This window comes from Salvelinus fontinalis, chromosome 4 (assembly GCF_029448725.1).
Source record: "Salvelinus fontinalis isolate EN_2023a chromosome 4, ASM2944872v1, whole genome shotgun sequence".
Taxonomy (NCBI): Eukaryota; Metazoa; Chordata; class Actinopteri; order Salmoniformes; family Salmonidae; genus Salvelinus; species Salvelinus fontinalis.
The window spans coordinates 43,897,413-43,917,707 of record NC_074668.1 but is presented as its reverse complement, the minus strand read 5'-3'; the positions used below and the strand labels follow the sequence as shown (position 1 = coordinate 43,917,707).

At 43.8% G+C, this 20,295-nt stretch overlaps 1 protein-coding gene across 1 annotated transcript in view; it reads right to left on the bottom strand.

The window, feature by feature from the left end:
* Window positions 1–795: 795 nt before the first annotated feature.
* Window positions 796–20,295, bottom strand: part of oxct1a (3-oxoacid CoA transferase 1a) — a 119,968-nt gene continuing 100,468 nt past the window's right edge. Inside the window, exons 14-17 of the mRNA XM_055920289.1 lie at window positions 18,003–18,092; window positions 16,498–16,578; window positions 1,986–2,087; window positions 796–1,648 (exon numbers count right to left, since the gene is read on the bottom strand). Coding sequence (XP_055776264.1) covers window positions 1,613–1,648; window positions 1,986–2,087; window positions 16,498–16,578; window positions 18,003–18,092 — 309 coding nt within the window. The 3' untranslated portion in view covers window positions 796–1,612. The remainder of the gene's footprint in view (window positions 1,649–1,985; window positions 2,088–16,497; window positions 16,579–18,002; window positions 18,093–20,295) is intronic.

Below are 20,295 nucleotides of genomic sequence, written 5' to 3'. Positions count from 1 at the left end.
ACATATTCGCAGGAACAATTTGACATGTATGTGTTTCCCATTTATGATACATCCTCTATATTCTCTTTGAACCCAAGCGTGAAGAAGCCCTCCAGTTTCTGCTACATAGAGCCCAAGGGTAACCGCACCCTGCGCTCTTCTCAAGTGGACAAATCGAATCAAGAATGTCATTGCACGCCCCTCATCTGCATGGCAGCCTGAACCTGCTGTGTGTCGACTTAATTTGCTTTAGTTGCTCAGAGGTACATAATGTCAAACCTGGCTAATGGGAACGTTGGGGCAGAACATAATGAGCGATATGTTGGGATTGAGTCGGAAAAGCTTTGCGTCTCTGAGGATAGATGGAGCCTTCATTCAGTGTACCATAACACAGAGCTCAACTCATGAAGAGATCCCCTTGCTCCAATACTCTCAAAATGCTTAATTCCTTCCTTCACTGTCACACAGAAATGATGAAGAAAGATTTGAGGTGTCATAAATCTCAAAATTCTTCAGGAAGTGGGGCAGATTATTTCTGAAGAATTTGGAAACGTGAGCCTATTCATCATCATACATTTGACATAATTTAGCTGACAGCGGAACTGAATTAAACTACTGTATTGGAATGAATGGTCCAATTTTATGCATACTGTACTGGTCTCTTACAACAATATACTTACTACCTGTTCAGCCCACTGTCTCTAGACAACCACTGATATGTGAAAATATGGGATAGGGAAAAGCAAGAACACATTCCACATATTACTACTGTGTACTTCTGAGTGTCAATACCAGTGCAGAAAATGGACACCAATATATTTTGTTCATCAAGGTAACACACACACAGTTTAATTTGATATATAAATACATGGCACAGAAGAAGTCCAGGTAGAAAATGGAAGGCCTCATATTTAGTAGTAGCTAAAGTATCTGGAACCATATATTTTATTAAGAGTGTGTTTCCATGAGGGTAACCTTTGAACTAAAGCACCAAACTAGGATGAAATGTAGAGGCTCAAATGCATATCAGTTTACACAGCAGGGCTGCGTTTCATACCATCAAGTTGCCTCCACCCTTCTTCTCCTATTCACTCCCATTTCACTAAATCAGAGGAAGCATTATGTCTGAAAGTAGATGGCGTTATTGCTTATGAGGTATACATATCTACCAAAAGAAACCAGCTGATCCACATCCAAGGAAGGGCTTGAACAAGTGCAGAAGGGAGGACACAACTTTCTGGAATGAAATGCAGCCCATAATTGTTTGTGTTTTAAGTCTTGGAGAAACTTTGACAGAGCATTAAAACATATGATTAAAACATGACATTCCTACTAAATACACATTAGACAGTTCCTCTTGAGTTGTGTCAGGGACACCAGTCCTTCAAGTCAATTCTTACAATATGTTCAACATCACAACTCAACCTGAGTATTCGTGATGAATCTCACATGTTACATTCAGTGATGTTACAGTAATGTTATGATTCAGTGTGCAGACGTTGTGTTCAGTAACATTAGGTTGACCTTTGTTCATTCGTTCATAGTTTGTGTTCCTTCCAGCGTACATACGGAGAGATTGAAACAGCCTTCAAGTCATAGCTCCTCTCCTCGCACACCCCCCCCCCCCCAGCTTCTAGACCTGCTGCATGGACCTCAAGTTTGGAGACACCTGTTGGACATCAGAGAGAGTTTTGAAAGGAGAGAAACCATCTGTGTTACTATTGATGGTATTCTCACTGAGCATGCTCAATAGCTTAGTCAACTACTTTTGATAAACGCTCTTGGTTTTCTGGTTTTACGAAGACGGTTCAAGTTAAATATGGATTTACTGAGAGTATCATGTAATTCCATGCCTGTTTCCAGATTATATTTTTGAACGAGTAGATATGGAAAAGTTGGCTGGCTAAATCAAATCAAATCATTCGTCCTGCTTTGAACAACACAACCCTGAAGTGGCCAGTCAGTATATTCCCCGTGGCCAGACTGGCTGTCCCTGTAAGACTCACCGCAAAGTGTGCTCCAGTGCATGCCTTAATGTCCTCTGGAGTGAGTCCCTCCCACACCTCGATCAGTGTCAGACCTTTAGTTTTGTCCACATCAAACACAGCCTGGGAGAGAGTGAGAAGGGGAGAGAGTGAGAAGGGGAGAGAGGGGGAGGGGAAGCGAGAGAGAGAGAGAGATGGATATATTTAACAAGACGACATCTGAAATGTTGGGTGGAGGCCTAGAGGGTTAGACCTGTACCTGTTGAGTTCTCTGACATAGATGCCGTTTACGTCAAACGAAACTCAAAGTCCGGCAATGCACCCTGGAGATTCCTGCATTTCAGCTCAGAGTCTGTGTTTGTTCTAATCGTCAGAAAATGAAAATGAAATGTTCCTACTCTCACATCATCAAAAACATTCTAAGAAAGCACTAGCTGTATGAGCGAAGCCACCCGAAACAATAGGAATACCTTCATCTCCCAGCTGGAGCACAGACACTAAAATCTACAGGGGTCCCACTGTCTGAGACTCAGACCCAGACTGGCAGTTTGGTCTGAACCGAGACTCACCCTAGCCACATTCTTTCAGGACACCAGAGGTGTTGTGTAGGTCTCTCCTGCCCTTTTGGACTGGCCTCCCAATGACTCTGGCTGCGTCTCAAACCACACCCTATTTGTGATAGCACTTCTTTGGACCAAAAGCGCCATTTGGGATAAATCTTGTTGTTTTAAGATATGGGCATTGTCTCAACAACACTCTTAAAGATTCCTATCCTCTTCTCATTTCTTTCTTTCAACACCACTGACTGATATAATTTTACTGTATCGCTGCCACCTGGCATGTCCTACTACATCAGCGATGGAGAAAAGGACACAAGTGGTTAAAAATGATTGAGACACTGCCGGAGACACTGCCATGGGCCTGTTAAGATATATCTTTTTTTATGATTTTTGTGCAATTTCTCTGTTGTCATAGTAATCTACAATGAGCATTTGGCTGCTCAGTGGGCAACCGGCCGGCACCCCTACCAAAATGGGCCGGCCCGGCTTTCTGATTGGCTGAGCTGAGGTCGCTCAAATTCACATTGAAAGTCAAATGCTCAGAGAGACCCGCCCTGACTCTCTATCAGTAAATCAGCCAAGAGAGCACTTCCTAAATTGTCACCTCACTCAAAACATCCTAGTTGTTGGATGGCTAAATTGAATTGGTCAAACAGTAAAGTGCATTGTCCTCATGATTCCTGTAATGAAAGTGTCTGTTTTGCTCCTGTGTCTGTTTCGTTGGGGCCTGCTGCTGTGATGAGTGAGCCACTCCCCCCTCCCCCCATGCGCTCCAGAGGTAAATGCAGTCTGATCATATACCATTTCAAAATGCAATTGTAGGGGAAAATTTCGTGTTTGGATGCTTCGTCCCCGTGTCTCTGTTGAAGATGAGTGTCTTAGCTTTCTGTATTTCTCAACTCTCAATATTCAGCTCAATAGCAACTATTTTAACACCAAGATATTTGATATGGCTTTGAAATATGGAGCGGCACGACCATTGCAAGGGCATAGGCCGATAGGTAGCCTACAACTGCAAAACACTTTTAGGAAATTACATTTACTGTTGGATGAATACATGGCTACAAGCAGTGAGCATTATATTAATAAGAAAGCCATGATATATCAGACCGTATACCATGGGTAGGACAAAAAAAATAGTTTTACTGCTCTAATTACGTTGGTAACCCGTTTATAATAGCAATAAGGCTCCTCGGGGGTTTGTGATATATAGTCAATATACCGCAGCTAAGGGCTGTGTCCAGGCACTCCGCGTTGCGTCGTGCTTAGGAACAGCCCTTAGCCGTGGTATATTGACCATATACCACACCTCCTCGGGCCTTTTTGCTTAAATATAGCCTAAGATGTTTGCTTGGCTTTTATAACATGGCTTAAAGAGGTACTCTGGGATCTTAAACACAACAAATGTGTAACATAATGCACAAATTGGATTTGTAACATCACACGAAGTGCGAAATTCGTATCGTATCACGAAATGGATGACGTAGCGAACAGAAAATGTAAGAGTTGACGGTGTGCGCAGTGATGTGGGCTGGTGTGGATAAAATGCCCAGGCCGAACTCTTGTCCCAGTCTGCCACTGGTATGTAGGGCCAGCCCAGCCCCTGACATGACTCTTAAGACACTGTATGCAAGGATTATTTTGTTTTTAAGAATGCTGAATTACCTGTGTTGCTCTCAACAACCCCCATTCTGTCACACCTCTGCGTAGCACTGGTGCTGTTGTGATTTGATTGGAAGTTCACTTTTAGTGTCTCTGCTATTGATCAACAACTCAGATTTTGAATACAAACAGGTCATATGGTTTCAAAAGGGTCTTAAGATTCATTGTTTCTTTTTGTTCCTGTCCTGCGAGGCACCTACACGCACTCCTCCACATGGACTTCTTGGGGCATGGTCTTTTAGGCCACGACTTCACCCCCTCTCTCTCCCTCTCTGATCATGACTAGATTATGAATACTGCTGTTTAGCTCATGGAGTCAGATAATATGCATTCTAATAGACTTTGTTTAGCATAGTCTTATTATGTGTCGCAGGTCTAAGAATATATAAAAAAATATTGCCCAGCAACACTCTCGGGAAAGCTGTGAGAACCTACAGCTCATTAGTAGGATGGAGTGACAGGGAGATGCAGGAGGATGGATAAGAGAGAGAGAGCAAAATAATGTGGGAAATGAAGAGTATGGGAAAGGAAGGGGAAAACATGGAAAGAAAATTAGAGTAAGAGTGGAGAGCAAAGGGAGGGAAGCAGAGACTTCTCTTGGACTGTCTGTGACGTTAGTGACTGGACTACAGCACTGGGCAACAGCATACCGCTATCATCACACTGTACTTTGGATTAGCGTCTTCTAAACTGAGGCCAGTTCTGTTATTCCTTAAGCCTGTGAAATTAGCTGGTCTTCTCATCATAATTATCCCTAGTCTGATCTTATCAGTCTGATGACTCCTTCTGTACAGACTCTCCCATTCCTCCTTTACCGCATCTCCCTCGCTCTCCTACTCCCTCTTGCCATCCCTTCCCTCTCTCCCACATTCTTTCTTTCCACTTTTTCATTTTCTAATGATTCCTCTTTGACCTACACTCTCTTTTCCCTCTCTGCCTTTTCCTATAACTGCAGGCTTTTGCACCATCCCACCAATAATGCAACTGATTCAGCTCATCAACACAACCTTGTTGCGTTGCGTAACGTGTGTTAGAGCTAGGCTGGAAACAAAAGCCTTTGCACAATTGCGTTTTCCTGGAACCGGGTTAAATAACAGTTTTAACAGAAGTAAACATAGAAAGTGGGGAATAACCAGAGAACGTTAAGTACAATTCTGGGAATAGACTGCCAGAGGTAGCAGTTTGTTGCTGCAATTACTCTGAACCAGGGGAATGTCTGTTTCCACTGTGAATAAATAGGTAATTATTTTGGGCTGATTTCCTTTCCAGAGGGGAACGCTGTTTCATGATTTACTGTTTACCAAACCAAGCACGTTCCGCAGGGTTTACTGTGGGGACCGCTGCCATCTAGCTAACACACATTGGCAGGCTACTGTGTAAGAGTCCTCATATGAGAGGGGCACAGAGGATCATGTGGCTACCTGATCCCCCCAGAGGACAGAGAGGGGGAAGGAAGGAAATAGGGAATAGTAACAAGAGAGGATACCAGGAAGAGAGGGAAAGGTAGAGAAGAGAGTGGTGGGGGTGAGGGGAGAAAGAGAGAGAAAAGAGAGAGAGAAGAGGAGCGAGGTAATGAGAACAGACAGATGGGAGGGAAGAAAACAAGGATAAAACAGAGAAGGGCACAAAAAAAACGGGGGGTAGGATGAAGATAGAGGAGGGGGTAGAGCAGAAAAGAGGGATGAAAAAAGGAGAGAGGGAGGTGGTGATGACAGTGGTGGGTAGGAGACGCTTTAACCTTTATAAATGTTCGGAAGCATGTTGCGCAATCACTCTAAAACGCACCCAGGCAAAAATGTACGGCTGGAAAAAAGAAAAGCACACACTGTCTCTCCAACCTTGACTGGTCATAATTCTACAGCCGCCTTTAGAGAAAGCGAGAGAGCGAGAGAAAGAGAGCGAGCGGGAGAGGCACAGACAGACAGAAAGGAAGGAAGAGATTGAGAAAAGGAAACATACTGGCGCGATAGGACGCCGAGAGAAACACGGCTACATGGCACACAAGGCTGCCCGCATCGATCTGCCTCTCTATACCTAGCACAAACCCAAACTATCCCCTATAATACTGAATACACACACACACCACACACACACACACGCACAATCAATGATCCTCTGCAGGCCTCCATTACACCTCTGTGCCCCCTGTGTAGAAGCCAGCTGAGCTGCTAATGGAGCCAGCGATGACTGCTGAAGCCTTTTGTCCTGCTGAGCACAGTAGACAGCAACAAGCATTACCCAGGGTCACAGGATGTCTGCTCTGGTGTGCTCAGATAGGTTAGAGTACAGACTATAGGGCACATTAAGCTATAGAGCCCATCAGATTAAACTAAATACTGCACAAAAAGCATTGTCAATATTTTAACAGTTACAGTACCTTCAGAGAGTATTCAGAGTACAACCCTTTGCCTTTTCCACATTTTGATGTGTTACAAAGTAGGATTCAAATGGATTTATTTAGCATTTTTTTGTCAACGATCTACACAAAATACTCCCAATGTCAAAGTGGAAAACTAACATTTGTAAAAAAAAATCTATATGTTAAATAAAACTCGAATATATCTTGATTGGATGAGTATTCAACACCCTGAGTCAATACATGTTAGAATCACCTTTGGCAGTTATTACAGCTGAGAGTCTTTCTGGGTAAGTCTCTAAGAGTTTTGCACACCTGGAGTGTACAATATTTGCACATTATTCTTTTTTAAATTCTTCAAGCTCTGTCAAGTTGGTTGTTGATCATTGCTAAACAGCCATTCTTAAGTCTTGCCATAGATTTTCAAGCCAATTTAAGTCAAAACTGTAACTAGGCCACTCAGGAACATTCAATGTGGTCTTGGTAAGCATATTTGGCCTTGTGTTTTAGGTTATTGTCCTGCTGAAATGTGAATTTGTCTCCCAGTGTCTAGTGGAAAGCAGACGGAACAAGGTTTTCCTCTAGGATTTTGCCTGTGCTTAGCTCTATTCCGTTTCTTTTTATCATAAAAAAAAGTCCTAGTCCTTGACGATGACAAGTATAATGCATAACATGATGTAGCCACCACCATGCTTAAAAATATGAAGAGTAGTGATGTGTTGTGTTGGATTTGCCCCAAACATAACACTTCGTACTCAGTTCATTTCTTTGCCACATTTTTGCTATTTTACTTTAGTGCCGTATTGGAAACAGGATGCATGTTTTGGAACATTTTTATTCTGTACATGCATCCTTCTATTCACTCTGTCATTTAGGTTAGTATTGTGGAGTAATTACAATGTTGTTGATCCATCCTCAGTCTTCTCCAAGCATAGCCATTACACTCTAACTGTTTTAAAGTCACCATTGGCCGTATGCTGAAATCCCTAAGCGGTTTCCTTCCTCTCTGGCAACTGAGTTAGGAAGGACGCCTGTATCTTTGTAGTTACTGGGTGTATTCATACACCATCCAAAGTGTAACTAATAACTTCACAATACTACCAATAGCTTCCCTTCTTTGTGAGGCATTGGAAAACCTCCCTGGTCTTTGTGGTCGAATTTGTGTTTGAAATTCACTGATCGACTGAGGGACCTTACAGAAAATGGTATGTGTGGGATACAGAGATGAGGTAGTCATTCAAAAATCATGGTAAACACTATTATTGCACACAGAGTGAGTCCATGCGACTTATGTGGCTTGTTAAGCAAATTTATACTTCTGAACGTATTTAGGCTTGCCATAACAAAGGGGTTAAATTAAATGTGACGACAAAAGGGGACAAATACATGTGCCTGCTTGCTACAGTATGCGATATTCAGATCGAAAAATTTACCAGTAAGGCTCTGGGCCAAATTCTGACTGATACGCTTACCTGCTGCTAAACTGTGATATTGTATTACAGGAATTGTGCTATGTAACCCTGTAGGGGATGAATAGACATGCAGAACAGGCACAGAACAGCAGGTAAACATGAGCAGGCACAGCAAATGTATTGAGCCATCTGTCAGAACACTGAAATCACAACAAATGTACAGCATACAGCCCCATGCTGCACACATACAACACCACAGTAATAATGGCTCAGGCTTTGGAAAACATTGGAAGAATGTTAGGCCTCCTCCAAGTATCTCATTTTGAACAATCCTGGTAAGATAGCCTCAGAGTTGAACATTTTATAATCCTATCATAACAAATAACTGTGGCTTCTCAAACAGTATATCCTTTGAGTTACTTTTTTTACTAAAGTAAAATGTACAGAGAACAAAAATATTAATGCAATAGGCAACAATTTCAAAGATTTTACTGAGTTCCAGTTCATATATGGAAATGAGTCAACTGAAATGAATTCATTAGGCCCTAATCTATGCATTTCACATGAATGGGAATACAGATCTGCATCTGTTGGTCACAGATACCTGATAAAAAAAAGATAGGGGCGTGGATCAGAAAACCAGTCAGCATCTTGTATGACCACCATTTGCCTCATGCAGTGCGACACGTCTCCTTCGAGTTGATCAGGCTGTTTGTGTCCTGTGGAATGTTGTCCGGTTCCTCTTCAATGGCTGTGCATAGTTGCAGGATATTTAAAATTCAATTTGTTGTTTTTTTACCCCGTTTTCTCCCGAATTTCATGGTATCCAATTGGTAGTTATATAGTCGTCTCATCGCTGCAACTCCCGTATGGACTCGGGAGAGGCGAAGGTGGAGAGCCGTGTGTCCTCCGAAACACAACCCAACCAAGCCGCACTGCTTCTTGACACAATGCCCACTTAACCCGGAAGCCAGCCGCACAAATGTGTCGGAGGAAACACCGTGCACCTGGCGACCGTGTCAGCGTGCACTGCGCCCAGCCCGCCACAGGAGTCACTAGTGCGCGATGGGACAAGGACATCCCTGCCGGCCAAACCCTCCCCTAACCTGGACGACGCTGGGCCAATTGTGCGCCGCCACATGGGTCGACAGAGCCTGGGCTCGAACCCAGAATCTCTAGTGGCACAGCTAGCACTGTGATGCAGTCCCTTAGACCACTGCGTCACTCGGGAGGCAAGTTGCTGGATATTGGCGAGAACTGGAACACACTGTTGTACACGTTGATCCAGAGCATCCCAAACATGCTCAATTGGTGACATGTCTGGTGAGTATGCAGGCCATGGAAGAATTGGTTACATTTTCAGCTTCCAGGAATTGTGTACAGATCCTTGCGACATGGGGCAGTGCATTTTAATGCTGAAACATGAGGTGATGGCGGCGGATGAATGACACCACAATGGGAGTCTCTTCACGGTATCTCTGTGCATTTAAATTGTCATCGATAAAATGCAATTATGTTCGTTGTCCGTAGCTTATGCTGCCCTTATCATAACCCCACTGCCACCATGGGGCACTCTGTTCACAATGTTGACGTCAGAAAACCGCTCGCCCACACTGTCTGCCATCTGCCCGGTACAGTTGAAACTGGGATTCATTATTGAAGAGCACACTTCTCCAGTGTGTCAGTGGCCATCGAAGGTGAGCATTTGCCCATTGAAGTTGGTTACGAAGCCGAACTGCAGTTCAAGACCCTGGAGCGGACGACAAGCACGTAGATGAGCTTCACTGAGACAGTTTGACAGTTTGTGCAGAAATTCATCCGCTGTGCAAACCCACAGTTTCATCAGCTGTCCAGGCGGCTGGTCTCAGACGATGCTGCCGATGAAGAAGCCGGATGTGGGGGTCCTGGGTTGGGCTGTGGCGATCTGGACATTTTGTCAGCTGGTGATTGTCAAACAAATAACTGCCGGTCTCACGGTAATTGACCATTAATTAAAATAAACACTTCTATGTATAGCCTTCAAGCCACTGATGCAGACCTTTGGAACATCTACATTTTAAAAAGTTTAATAAATCCATTTTATATAGCCTACACCATCACAATAAATCCATTATTTATTTTAGACAGGTCTAAAGAAATATGAAGAAAATGTCTATTTAAGAAGAACAGAATAGCATACTCTTGAGTTGTCCTTATGTTAGGCCCTGATATGGCTATACCATATGGCTGTGGGCTACACTAGTTCATTTAGCAGACAAGATTTGCTTAGAATTCCGCGACATTATTTTATAGTATGAAGAATACAATTGAATATAGCTGAATAAAATAGAAAAGGATGTTTTCTCAAAATGATTTCTGAGGTAGTGCGCACATGCGGCTATTCTGTGTTGAGCGGTTAACAAAGAAACAGGTCCTCCTATATGCTTAATTTAGAGTTATTTATGCAACTTTAGATGTGATACAAACGTTGGGCTATATGTTTTGATTCGTAATACATTCTAAGGCTGCATGATGCGACTAATGATGATTTGAAAAGTTGCATGAAAGGCATGAGCTCGGCTTTGTTTCTTGCACAGGCTGCACACACTTCATCAATCTCTCATTCACAATTTGACAAGCACTTGATAATGCCTCAAATTTCAAGACGGCATTCCCCTAGCGTGGCTGTAATGCCCCCTAAAAAAATCCCTCCTCCCGGGTGCGTATTCCGAAGCACCTCTCACTCACATGGCTCTCTCAGATATCTCAATTCTTATTAGCAAATTCCCGTCACGTGATCAGGTTCTCGTCACAGGCATCTATCTCTGCTCCAAAGTAGGCTACAAGTGAAGACCGACACATCCGAGACACAACTGCGGGCGTCCTTCTTATCGAATTCTGAGGTGCATATTGAAGATGTTAGAAGAACTGTCGACATTTACTTTTCATCAGCCAACAAGATGAGTAGTCCTAATGAACAGCAAAAGCAATAGCCTATGTCATTCTACTATCCCCCTTAGTACAAAAGTTTACCTATTCTATTGATCAACTTGTCCTTCTGTCCGAGAAATAAATATTCCAAACATAGTCTGGGTCAGTTGTGGGATGCGATAGATTCCAAATTAATACAACAACTCACATCAAAAAATATTTTAAAAGTAATGAGGCTGATGCAACAGATCAAAAACATTTAGCTTAAAATGTTGATAAACTATTAGGCTATATCTCACATTATAAGCCCAGCAATGCGCACACGGCAGTAGGCTATCAGCGCGAATGTTCCAAAATGCAATCAATTAGTAAGAAAAAAACATTCTCAAAAGTGACCCCAAATGCGATTATGCATGTAATGCCTTATTATAAAAGGTGCCTTTTTATGGTGAAAATGACCTTCCAGTTAGGCTCTACACCGGTTGTAAAGCGGATTAATGTGCTTCATTATAAGAAGTTATTTGGCCACTTTAGTTGTGATACAAACCTTGGCCTATGGGCTAGGCTAAGTTGTTTTCATGCAGGCCAGGTAGGCTACACTCCTGTAATGCGAAGCAATGTGCTTAATATTCGTAAAGCTGTGGTAATATGGTCACTGTAACAGCCCTCGGCTGGCATGGTAACACATGGTCTGCGGTTGTCAGGCCGGTTGGACGCACTGCCAAATTCTCTAAAACAATGTTGGAGGTGGCTTATGGTAAATAAATGAACATTCAATTCTCTGCCAACAAACCAAATCTTCAAATCAAATTTAATTTGTCACATGCACCGAATACAACAGGTTTAGACGTTACAGTGAAATGCTTACTTATGAGCCCCTAACCAACAGTGCAGTTTCAAAAAATACGGATAAGAATGATATAAAAGTAACAAGTAATTAAAGAGCAGCAGTAAAAAGAAAAAAAATAATCTATACAGTGGGGGGCGGTACAGAGTCAATGTGTGGGGGCACCGGCTAGTTGAGGTAGTATGTACATGTAGGGGGAGTAAATTAAAGTGACTATGCATAGATGACAACATAGAGTGGCAGTGATATGGAGAGGGGGCAATGCAAATAGTCTGGGTAGCCATTTGACTAGATGTTCAGGAGTCGTATGGCTTGGGGGTAGAAGCTGTTAAGAAGCCTCTTGGACCTAGACTTCGCGCTCCGGTACCGCTTGCTGTGTGGTAGCAGAGAGAACAGTCTATGACTAGGGTGGCTGGAGTTTTTGACAATTTTTAGAGCCTTTCTCTGACACCGCCTGGTATAGAGGTCCTGGATGGCAGGAAGCTTGGCCCCAGTGAAGTACTGGGCCGTTCGCACTACCCTCTGTAGTGCCTTGCGGTCGGAGGCTGAGCAGTTGCCATACCAGGCAGTGATGCAACCAGTCAGGATGCCCTCAATGGTGCAGCTGTAGAACCTTTTGAGGATCATGCCAAATCTTTTCAGTTTCCTGAAGGGGAATAGGTTCTGTCATGCCCTCTTCACGACTGTCATGGTGTGCTTGGACCATGTTAGTTTGTTGGTGATGTGAACACCAAGGAACTTGAAGCGCTCAACCTGCTCCACTACAGCCCCATCGATGAGAATGGGGGTGCGCTTGGTCCTCTTTTTCCTGTAGTCCACAATCGTTTCTTTTGTCTTGATCACGTTGCGGGATTGGTTGTTGTCCTGGAACCACACGGCCAGATCTCTGACCTCCTCCCTATAGGCTGTCTCATTGTTGTCGGTGATCAGGCCTACCACTGTTGTGTCATCGGCAAATTTAATGATGGTGTTGGAGTCGTGCCTGACTGTGCATTCATGAGTGAACAGGGAGTACAGGAGGGGGCTGAGCACGCACCCCTGAGGGGCCCCTGTGTTGAGGATCAGCGTGGTGGATGGGTTGTTACCTACCCTTACCACCTGGGGGTGGCCTGTCAGGAAGTCCAGGATCCAGTTACAGAGGGAGGTGTTTAGTCCCAGGGTCCTTAGCTTATTTATGAGCTTTGAGGGAACTATGGTGTTGAATGCTGAGCTGTAGTCAATGTATAGCATTCTCACATAGGTGTTTCTTTTGTCCAGGTGGGAAAGGGCAGTGTGGAGTGCAATAGAGACCGCATCACCTGTGGATCTGTTGTGGCGGTATGCAAATTGGAGTGGGTCAAGGGTTTTCTGGTAGGATGTTGATGTGAGACATGACCAGCCTTTCAAAGCACTTCATGACTACAGACATGAGTGCTACGGGTCGGTAGTCATTTAGGCAAGTTACCTTAGTGTTCTTGGGCACAGGCACTATGGTGGTCTGCTTAAAACGTGTTGGTATTACAGACTCGGACATGGAGAGGTTGAAAATGTCAGTGAAGACACTTGCTAGTTGGTCAGCGCATGCTCGCAGTACACGTCCTGGTAATCCGTCTGGCCCTGCGGCCTTGTGAATGTTGACCTATCTAAAAGGTCTTACTCACATTGGCTGAGGAGAGTGTGATCACAGTCTTCCGGTACAGCTGGTGCTATCATGCATGTTTCAGTGTTATTTGCCTCGAAGCGAGCATAGAAGTAGTTTAGCTCGTCCGGCAGACTCGTGTCACTGGGCAGCTCTCGGCTGTGCTTCCCTTTGTAGTCTGTAATGGTTTGCAGGCCCTGCCACATCCAACGAGCATCAGAGCCGGTGTAGTACGAGTCCTGTATTGATGCTTTGCCTGTTTGATGGTTCGTCGGAGGGCATAGCGGGATTTCTTATAAACTTCCGGGTTAGAGTCCCACTCCTTGACAGTGGTAGCTCCACCCTTTAGCTCAGTGCGGATGCTGCCTGTAATCCATGGCTTCTGGTTGGGGTTGGACGATGTTATCGATGCACTTATTGATGAAGTCAATGACAGATGTGGTGTACTCCTCAATGCCATTGGAGGAATCCCGGAACATATTCCAGTCTGTGATAGCAAAACAGTCCTGTAGTTTAGCATCTGCTTCATCTGACTACTTTTATTTTATTGATCTAGTTACTGGTGCTTCCTGCTTTAATCTTTGCTTGTAAGCAGGAATCAGGTTGGAATTATGGGCAGATTTGCCAAATGGAGGGTGAGGGAGAGCTTTATATGCATCTCTGTGTGTGAAGTATAGGTGGTCCAGAGTTCTTTTCCGTCTGGTTGAACACTTAACATGCTGATAGAAATTTGGTAAAACTGATTTAAGTTTCCCTGCATTAAAGTCCCCGGCTACTAAGAGCGCCTCCTCTGGGTGAGCGTTTTCTTGTTTGCATATGGCGGAATACAGCTCAGTCAATGCTATCTTAGTGCCAGCCTCTGACTGTGGTGGTATATAAACTGCTACAAAGAATACAGATGAAAACTCTTGGTAGGTAGTGTGCTCTACAGCTTATCATGAGAAACTCTACCTCAGGCGAGGAATAGCTTGAGACTCCCTTAGATATTGTGCACCAGCTGTTGTTTACAAAAATACATAGACCGCCACCCCTTGTCTTACCAGACGCCGCTGTTCTATCCTACCGGTACATCGTATAACCAGCCAGTATGTTGATAGTGTCGTCATTCAGCCACTACTCCGTGAAGCATAAGATTTTACAGTTTTTAATCTCCCGTTGGTAGTTTCATCTTCCCAGTAACTCGCCCATTTTATTGTCCAAAGATTGCATGTTTGCTAGCAGAATTGAGGGTAGTGGGGGTTTGATTGCCTCCGACTTCTCAGAAGGCAGCCCGCTCTCCGGCCTCTCTTTCTCCTCTTCACGCAGATCACTGGGGTCGGGGCCTGTTCCCGAGGGAGCCGTATATCCTCTGCATCGGGCTCGTCAGAGTAGTGAAAGAAGAAAAAGGATTCTGCTAGTCCGTGGTGAGTAATCGCAGTCCTGATGTCTAGAAGTTATTTTCGGTCATACGTGATGGTAGCGGCAAGATTATGTACAAAAAGAGTTTTAAAAACAAGTTACAAACGACGCAGATAAACAAACAAAAAAAACACAATTGGTTAGGGGCACGTATGCCTTCTGCTCTGGCGCCATCTTAAAGCTCTGGTGGACATTCCTGCAGTCAGTATGCCAACTGCACATTTGAGACATCCTAATAGTTTATCGGCCAAACCGCTCAGACGTTTTTGTGAGAATATTTTTTTGGGGGGGGATGTTTCATGGTCTGACAAACACTGCTGTAGCTCGGCCACCTTCCACCGCATATGCGGAAGGCAGACATGAGCGGATGCGTTGGATTGAGACGAAGCCCATGCAATATATCTCTAGCTTAAACTGATGGATTTTGATGGGGATTTTGTTATTATGTTACTGTGATTGACGCACGTGTTCGTCAGTTGACTTAAGGATACATTTTTTATTTATTTGTATTATTTCAAGAAATTCTAAAAAGTTTGACAACCCTGTTTGTAATGCTTTTAAATCATGTACATCTCAACTGTTTATCTTTTCCAGTGAAGACATGGATGTCTCATGGTATGGTGAGGTATGCAAAATAGGTCAACTTTGAGCACCTTTAGCTCTTGAATCATTTGTAATTCAGGTCCAAAAAGTCACTTCCTGACCACTTCTACAATGGGCAAATATGTATGGAAGGTTTCGTTCCAATCAAAAGGGGTCCTGTCAAAGGGATTGAACAAAAACATTGTAAGAGCATTAGACATCCTCGGGGTAACTTGTTCATACTGAAACAGTAATAATATGTGCAGCTTTGCAAACGTTGTAAGAACATTAGAGCTCATTGGGGGTTAGTGGTTTCCAGATGAAGCATTACTAGCGCTTAGGTGGGCCATGTGGTGGAGCTAGTAACATCATTAAAATACATCTTCATAAAAGACAGCCCTACGTTCTGGGATATCAAATCAATATTGAGCTATCTGCTGATTGGATTACGGTTAACCAAATAAATGTAATTTCCATCTCCCCAGGTCCCTCTGCAGCATCAAATATATATATCAGTCCCTGGTGTGTGTGTGTGTGTGTGTGTGTGTGTGTGTGTGTGTGTGTGTGTGTGTGTGTGTGTGTGTGTGTGTGTGTGTGTGTGTGTGTGTGTGTGTGTGTGTGTGTGTGTGTGTGTGTGTGTTTTTCCCACCTTTCTTTCTGTGTTCCAATGTCTATAATAAACTTACCAGAGAAATAGATTTGGTCTATTGTTCAGAAAACTGAAACACAAGCCCAGTGGCTGCTAAAGCCAAGCAATTCTGTTTGTACTCTTTCAACCTTTTCCAATGCTATAAACGCTCATAATTCTGTGAGCTGGAGAGGAGAGTGTCAGCTCTAGGCCTACAGAGGCAGTAATGTATTGTCACTGGAGCAAAGTGTTTCACATAAAGCCTGACATTATGACTCACATTCAGCTTAGGTATGATATAACCCAGGCGTCTGAATAGGCCGAGTTGGGCTCCAAAATATACAGATTCGTTTTGAAGAGTCACTTCAATCTTTCTGTGTGGGAGAGATTCAAATGAGGCATGTGTCGTGAGGAGTTTGATTTGTAAGCCAGTGAATTGAATCTAGACAACACAGATATGTGGGACACATTGGCAAACTGAAAAGAGGGAACAGAGACACACAGGGAAACACACAGAACTCAAACAACCCTACAGTATGCACATTCACACAGACACACACCTTTTCAGTGATGATCCGATCCACACACTGTTTTCCTGTCAGTGGCAGGTTGCACGTGTCCAGAATCTTGTGTTTTCCTCCCTGACAAAGATAAAGAGAAAAGTGGAGAGAGAATGAGACAGAAGAGTTTTTGTCAAAGGTCATACACCCACCATCTAGTTTAACTGGTCACTACGGATACACACCTGCGTCTGTCCATCAAGAACTGTCGTAGTCTGTTTCTACTGTACCATACTATTCGCTATGACAGTTATCAGAGCTTTCGATATAATGTGTGGTAAGCGTCTTCACTGTCCACAGAAAAGCACCTGCGTGTGTGTGTGTGTGTGTGTGTGGAGGAAGGGCAGCTGGGCTCTCGTTATTCTCTGTCCTAGGTGTGTGTGATCCTGCTGACCCTCCCTTTTATCCCCTACACAAACAGATGTTTGTTTTACTATCCTTGTGGGGACCAAACAACTGACTCCCATTCAAAATCCTGTTTTGTAACCCTAATTGTAACCCTAACCCTAAACCTAACCCCTAAGCCTAAAATAGCCTTTTTTTCTCTCTTCTTCTTGTGGGGGACGATGTAAAGTCCCCACTTTTCAAAATGTCCTTGCTTTACTATCCTTGTGAGGAGACACACACACACACACACACACACACACACACACACACACACACACACACACACACACACACACACACACACACACACACACACACACACACACACAGGTTGCTCATGATGAGCAGACTGAGGGACCATGATAAATAAATAAGACCGGCGCAGCAGTCAACAGGTATCAGCAAACATCACCATGTCCCTATTCACATCCACCTGCTCCACCATCTGGACTGGGCTACAAGTACTCCCATTACAGTTGATAGGTCTGGAAAGCCACGGCCACAAATACGTCCATTACAGATCATCTATCAATTGTGACAGGTAGCCTAGCGGTTACGAGCGTTGGTTCAGTAACCGAAAGGTCGCTGATTCAAATCCCCGAGCCGACGAGGTGAAAAAATAGTGTCTGCTAAATGACTAAAATGTAAATCATAGGCCTGGACAGTAAATATTCCCATTACAGAGTTTTTTTTGTGCATTTTACTGCCCTGATCAGGTGGGTACTACAGTGTGTATTGGTAATGGATGAGAGTATTAGTCCATATAAGCACCAAGCAGCCTACGAGGAGCTCTGGGACCACTAGAGGCATCACTGAATCATTAGTTCATCCATTAGTGGAATCAGAAGCGCATCAACGGGACTGACTCATCACCCTCAGAGAGTGGAACAAGACATTATAGATGGAAGCTGCTGGAGGAATCCCCTTCATTAAACTCTGCTCTCTAAACCACTTTAGGAGGTTATGTCACAGAAAATATTTAGTAAAAAGGCAGCCAAGGAGAGCAGTATACGCATTAGCACATATCTGATGTGTAAAATATAGCTGATCTGGATTCACACATAGACACATCTGGAACTGAGGTGGCCTTGGATTGGCACGCACACACACACTCTTACCTTAGCTGAGTGCTCCATGGTGACGACCACCTTGGTTCCAGCGCTGGCCACCAGATCCATGGCTCCACCCATTCCCTTCACCATCTTACCCTGAAGGAAAAAAACAAAACACTACAGTAAACGGTACAGCTCAGGGGAACGTAAAGTAACGTATCTTCCGCGCAGGCCACCAGGAACAGCCGATACAGAGTATGTTGCCAGTTGATAGCTTTCTGCATAAGTAGGCCTAAGCAAAGTACAGCAAATCTAACTTTCAATCCAGAGGCTAAACCAAACTGGCACTAAATAGTGTGCCCAGCTGGGAATGCAACGGTATAAACACTGTATTACTGCAGAGTCCAGCCCTGCCTGGGTCAGCTTATTTCTTGTTAATGGACACAGTCAACACACACATCCCTCGCAGAGTATTGAGGTCTACATTCAATACAGAGCAGAAAAAACATTCATTTCCAAAACCAGTGAAGAATTTCTTATTAGATTAGAACATAAAAATTTTAGAAAAACCATACACAGGCCTCTCATTTCTCTGGGTCCAATGAGCTTTACTGGCATGCACACACCCAGGGGGTCAGATTGCTGAATAACCTAATTAAAATCTGTTTTGCTCATCAATCGCAATAGCCTGCAATATCCAGGGAATATAGGATTGGTCTGTATGCATATACAGTGTATTCGGAAAGTATTCAGAACTCTTGACTTTTTCCACATTACAACCTTATTCTAAAATGAATACAGTTGTTTTTTCCCCTCATCAATCTACACACAACCCATAATGACAAAGCAAAAACAGCCTTTTTTTTTAAGAACGGAAATTTACATAATTATTCAGACCCTTTACACAGTATCTTTGTTGAAGCACCTTTGGCAGCGATTACAGCCCCGAGTCTTCTTGGGTATGACGCTACAAGCTTGGCACACCTGTATTTGGAGAGTTTCTCCCATTCTTCTCTGCAGATCCTCAAGTTCTGTCAGGTTGGATGGGGAGCGTCGCAGCACAGCTATTTTCAGGTCTCTCCAGAGATGTTTGATAGGGTTTAAGTCCTGGCTCTGGCTGGGCCACTCAAGGACATTCAGGGACTTGTCCCGAAGCCACTCTTGCATTGTCTTGGCTGTGTACTTAGGGTCGTTGTCCTGTTGGAAGGTGAACCTTCGCCTTGAGTGCTCTGGAGCAGGTTTTCCTCAATGATCTCTCTGTATTTTGCTCCGTTCATCTTTCCCTAAATCCTGACTAGTATCCCAGTCCCTGCCGCTGAAAAAACTCCCCACAGCATGATGCTGCCACCCCCATGCTTCACCGTAGGGATGATGCCAGGTTTCCTCCAGACGTGATACTTGGCATTCAGGCTAAATATAGTTCAATCTTGGTTTCATCATACCAGAGAATCTGGTTACTCATGGTCTGAGGGTCCTTTAGGTGTCTTTTGGCAAACTCCAAGCGGGCTGTCGTGACTTTTACTGAGGAGTGGTTGCCGTCTGGCCACTCTACCATAAAGGCCTGATTAGTGGAGTGCTGCAAAGATGGTTGTCCTTCTGGAAGGTTCTCCCATCTCCACAGAAGAACCCTGGAGCTCTGTCAGAGTGACCATTGGGTTCTTGGTCACCTCTCTGACCAAAGCCCTTCTCCCACGATTGCTCAGTTTGGCCGGGCAGCCAGCTCTAGGAAGAGTCTTGGTGGTTCTAAACATCTTCCATTTAAGAATGATTGAGACCACTGAGTTCTTCAATGCTGCAGACATTTTTTAGCATCCACAATCCTGCCTCGGAGCGCTACGGACAATTCTTTCGATGTCATGGCTTGTTTATTTCTCTGACATGCACTGTCAACTGTGGGACTTTATATAGCAGGTGTGTGCCTTCCAAATCCTGTCCAATCAATTGAATTTACCACAGGTGGACTCCAATCAAGTTGTAGAAACATCTCAGGGATGATCAATGGAAACAGCGTGTCCCTGGAGCTCAATTTCAAGTCTCATAGCAAAGGGTCTGAATACTTATGTAAATAAGGTATCTGTTTTTTAAATGTGCAAACATTTCTAAAAACCTGTTTTCGCTTTGTCATTATGGGTATTGTGTGTTGGTTGATGAGAATTTTTTTATTTCATCCATTTTAGAATAAGACTGTCATTTAACAAAATGTGGACAAAGGGAAGGGGTCTGTATACTTTCTGAATGCACTGTAGTCTATACGTTACAGTATATGAATACAGTATGCTTTAGCGTTTGGCATCTCTGGCTGAGGTGGACATGGGGAGAGGATGAGAGGAAGAAAGAGGGAAGGAGGGAGGGAAAGAGA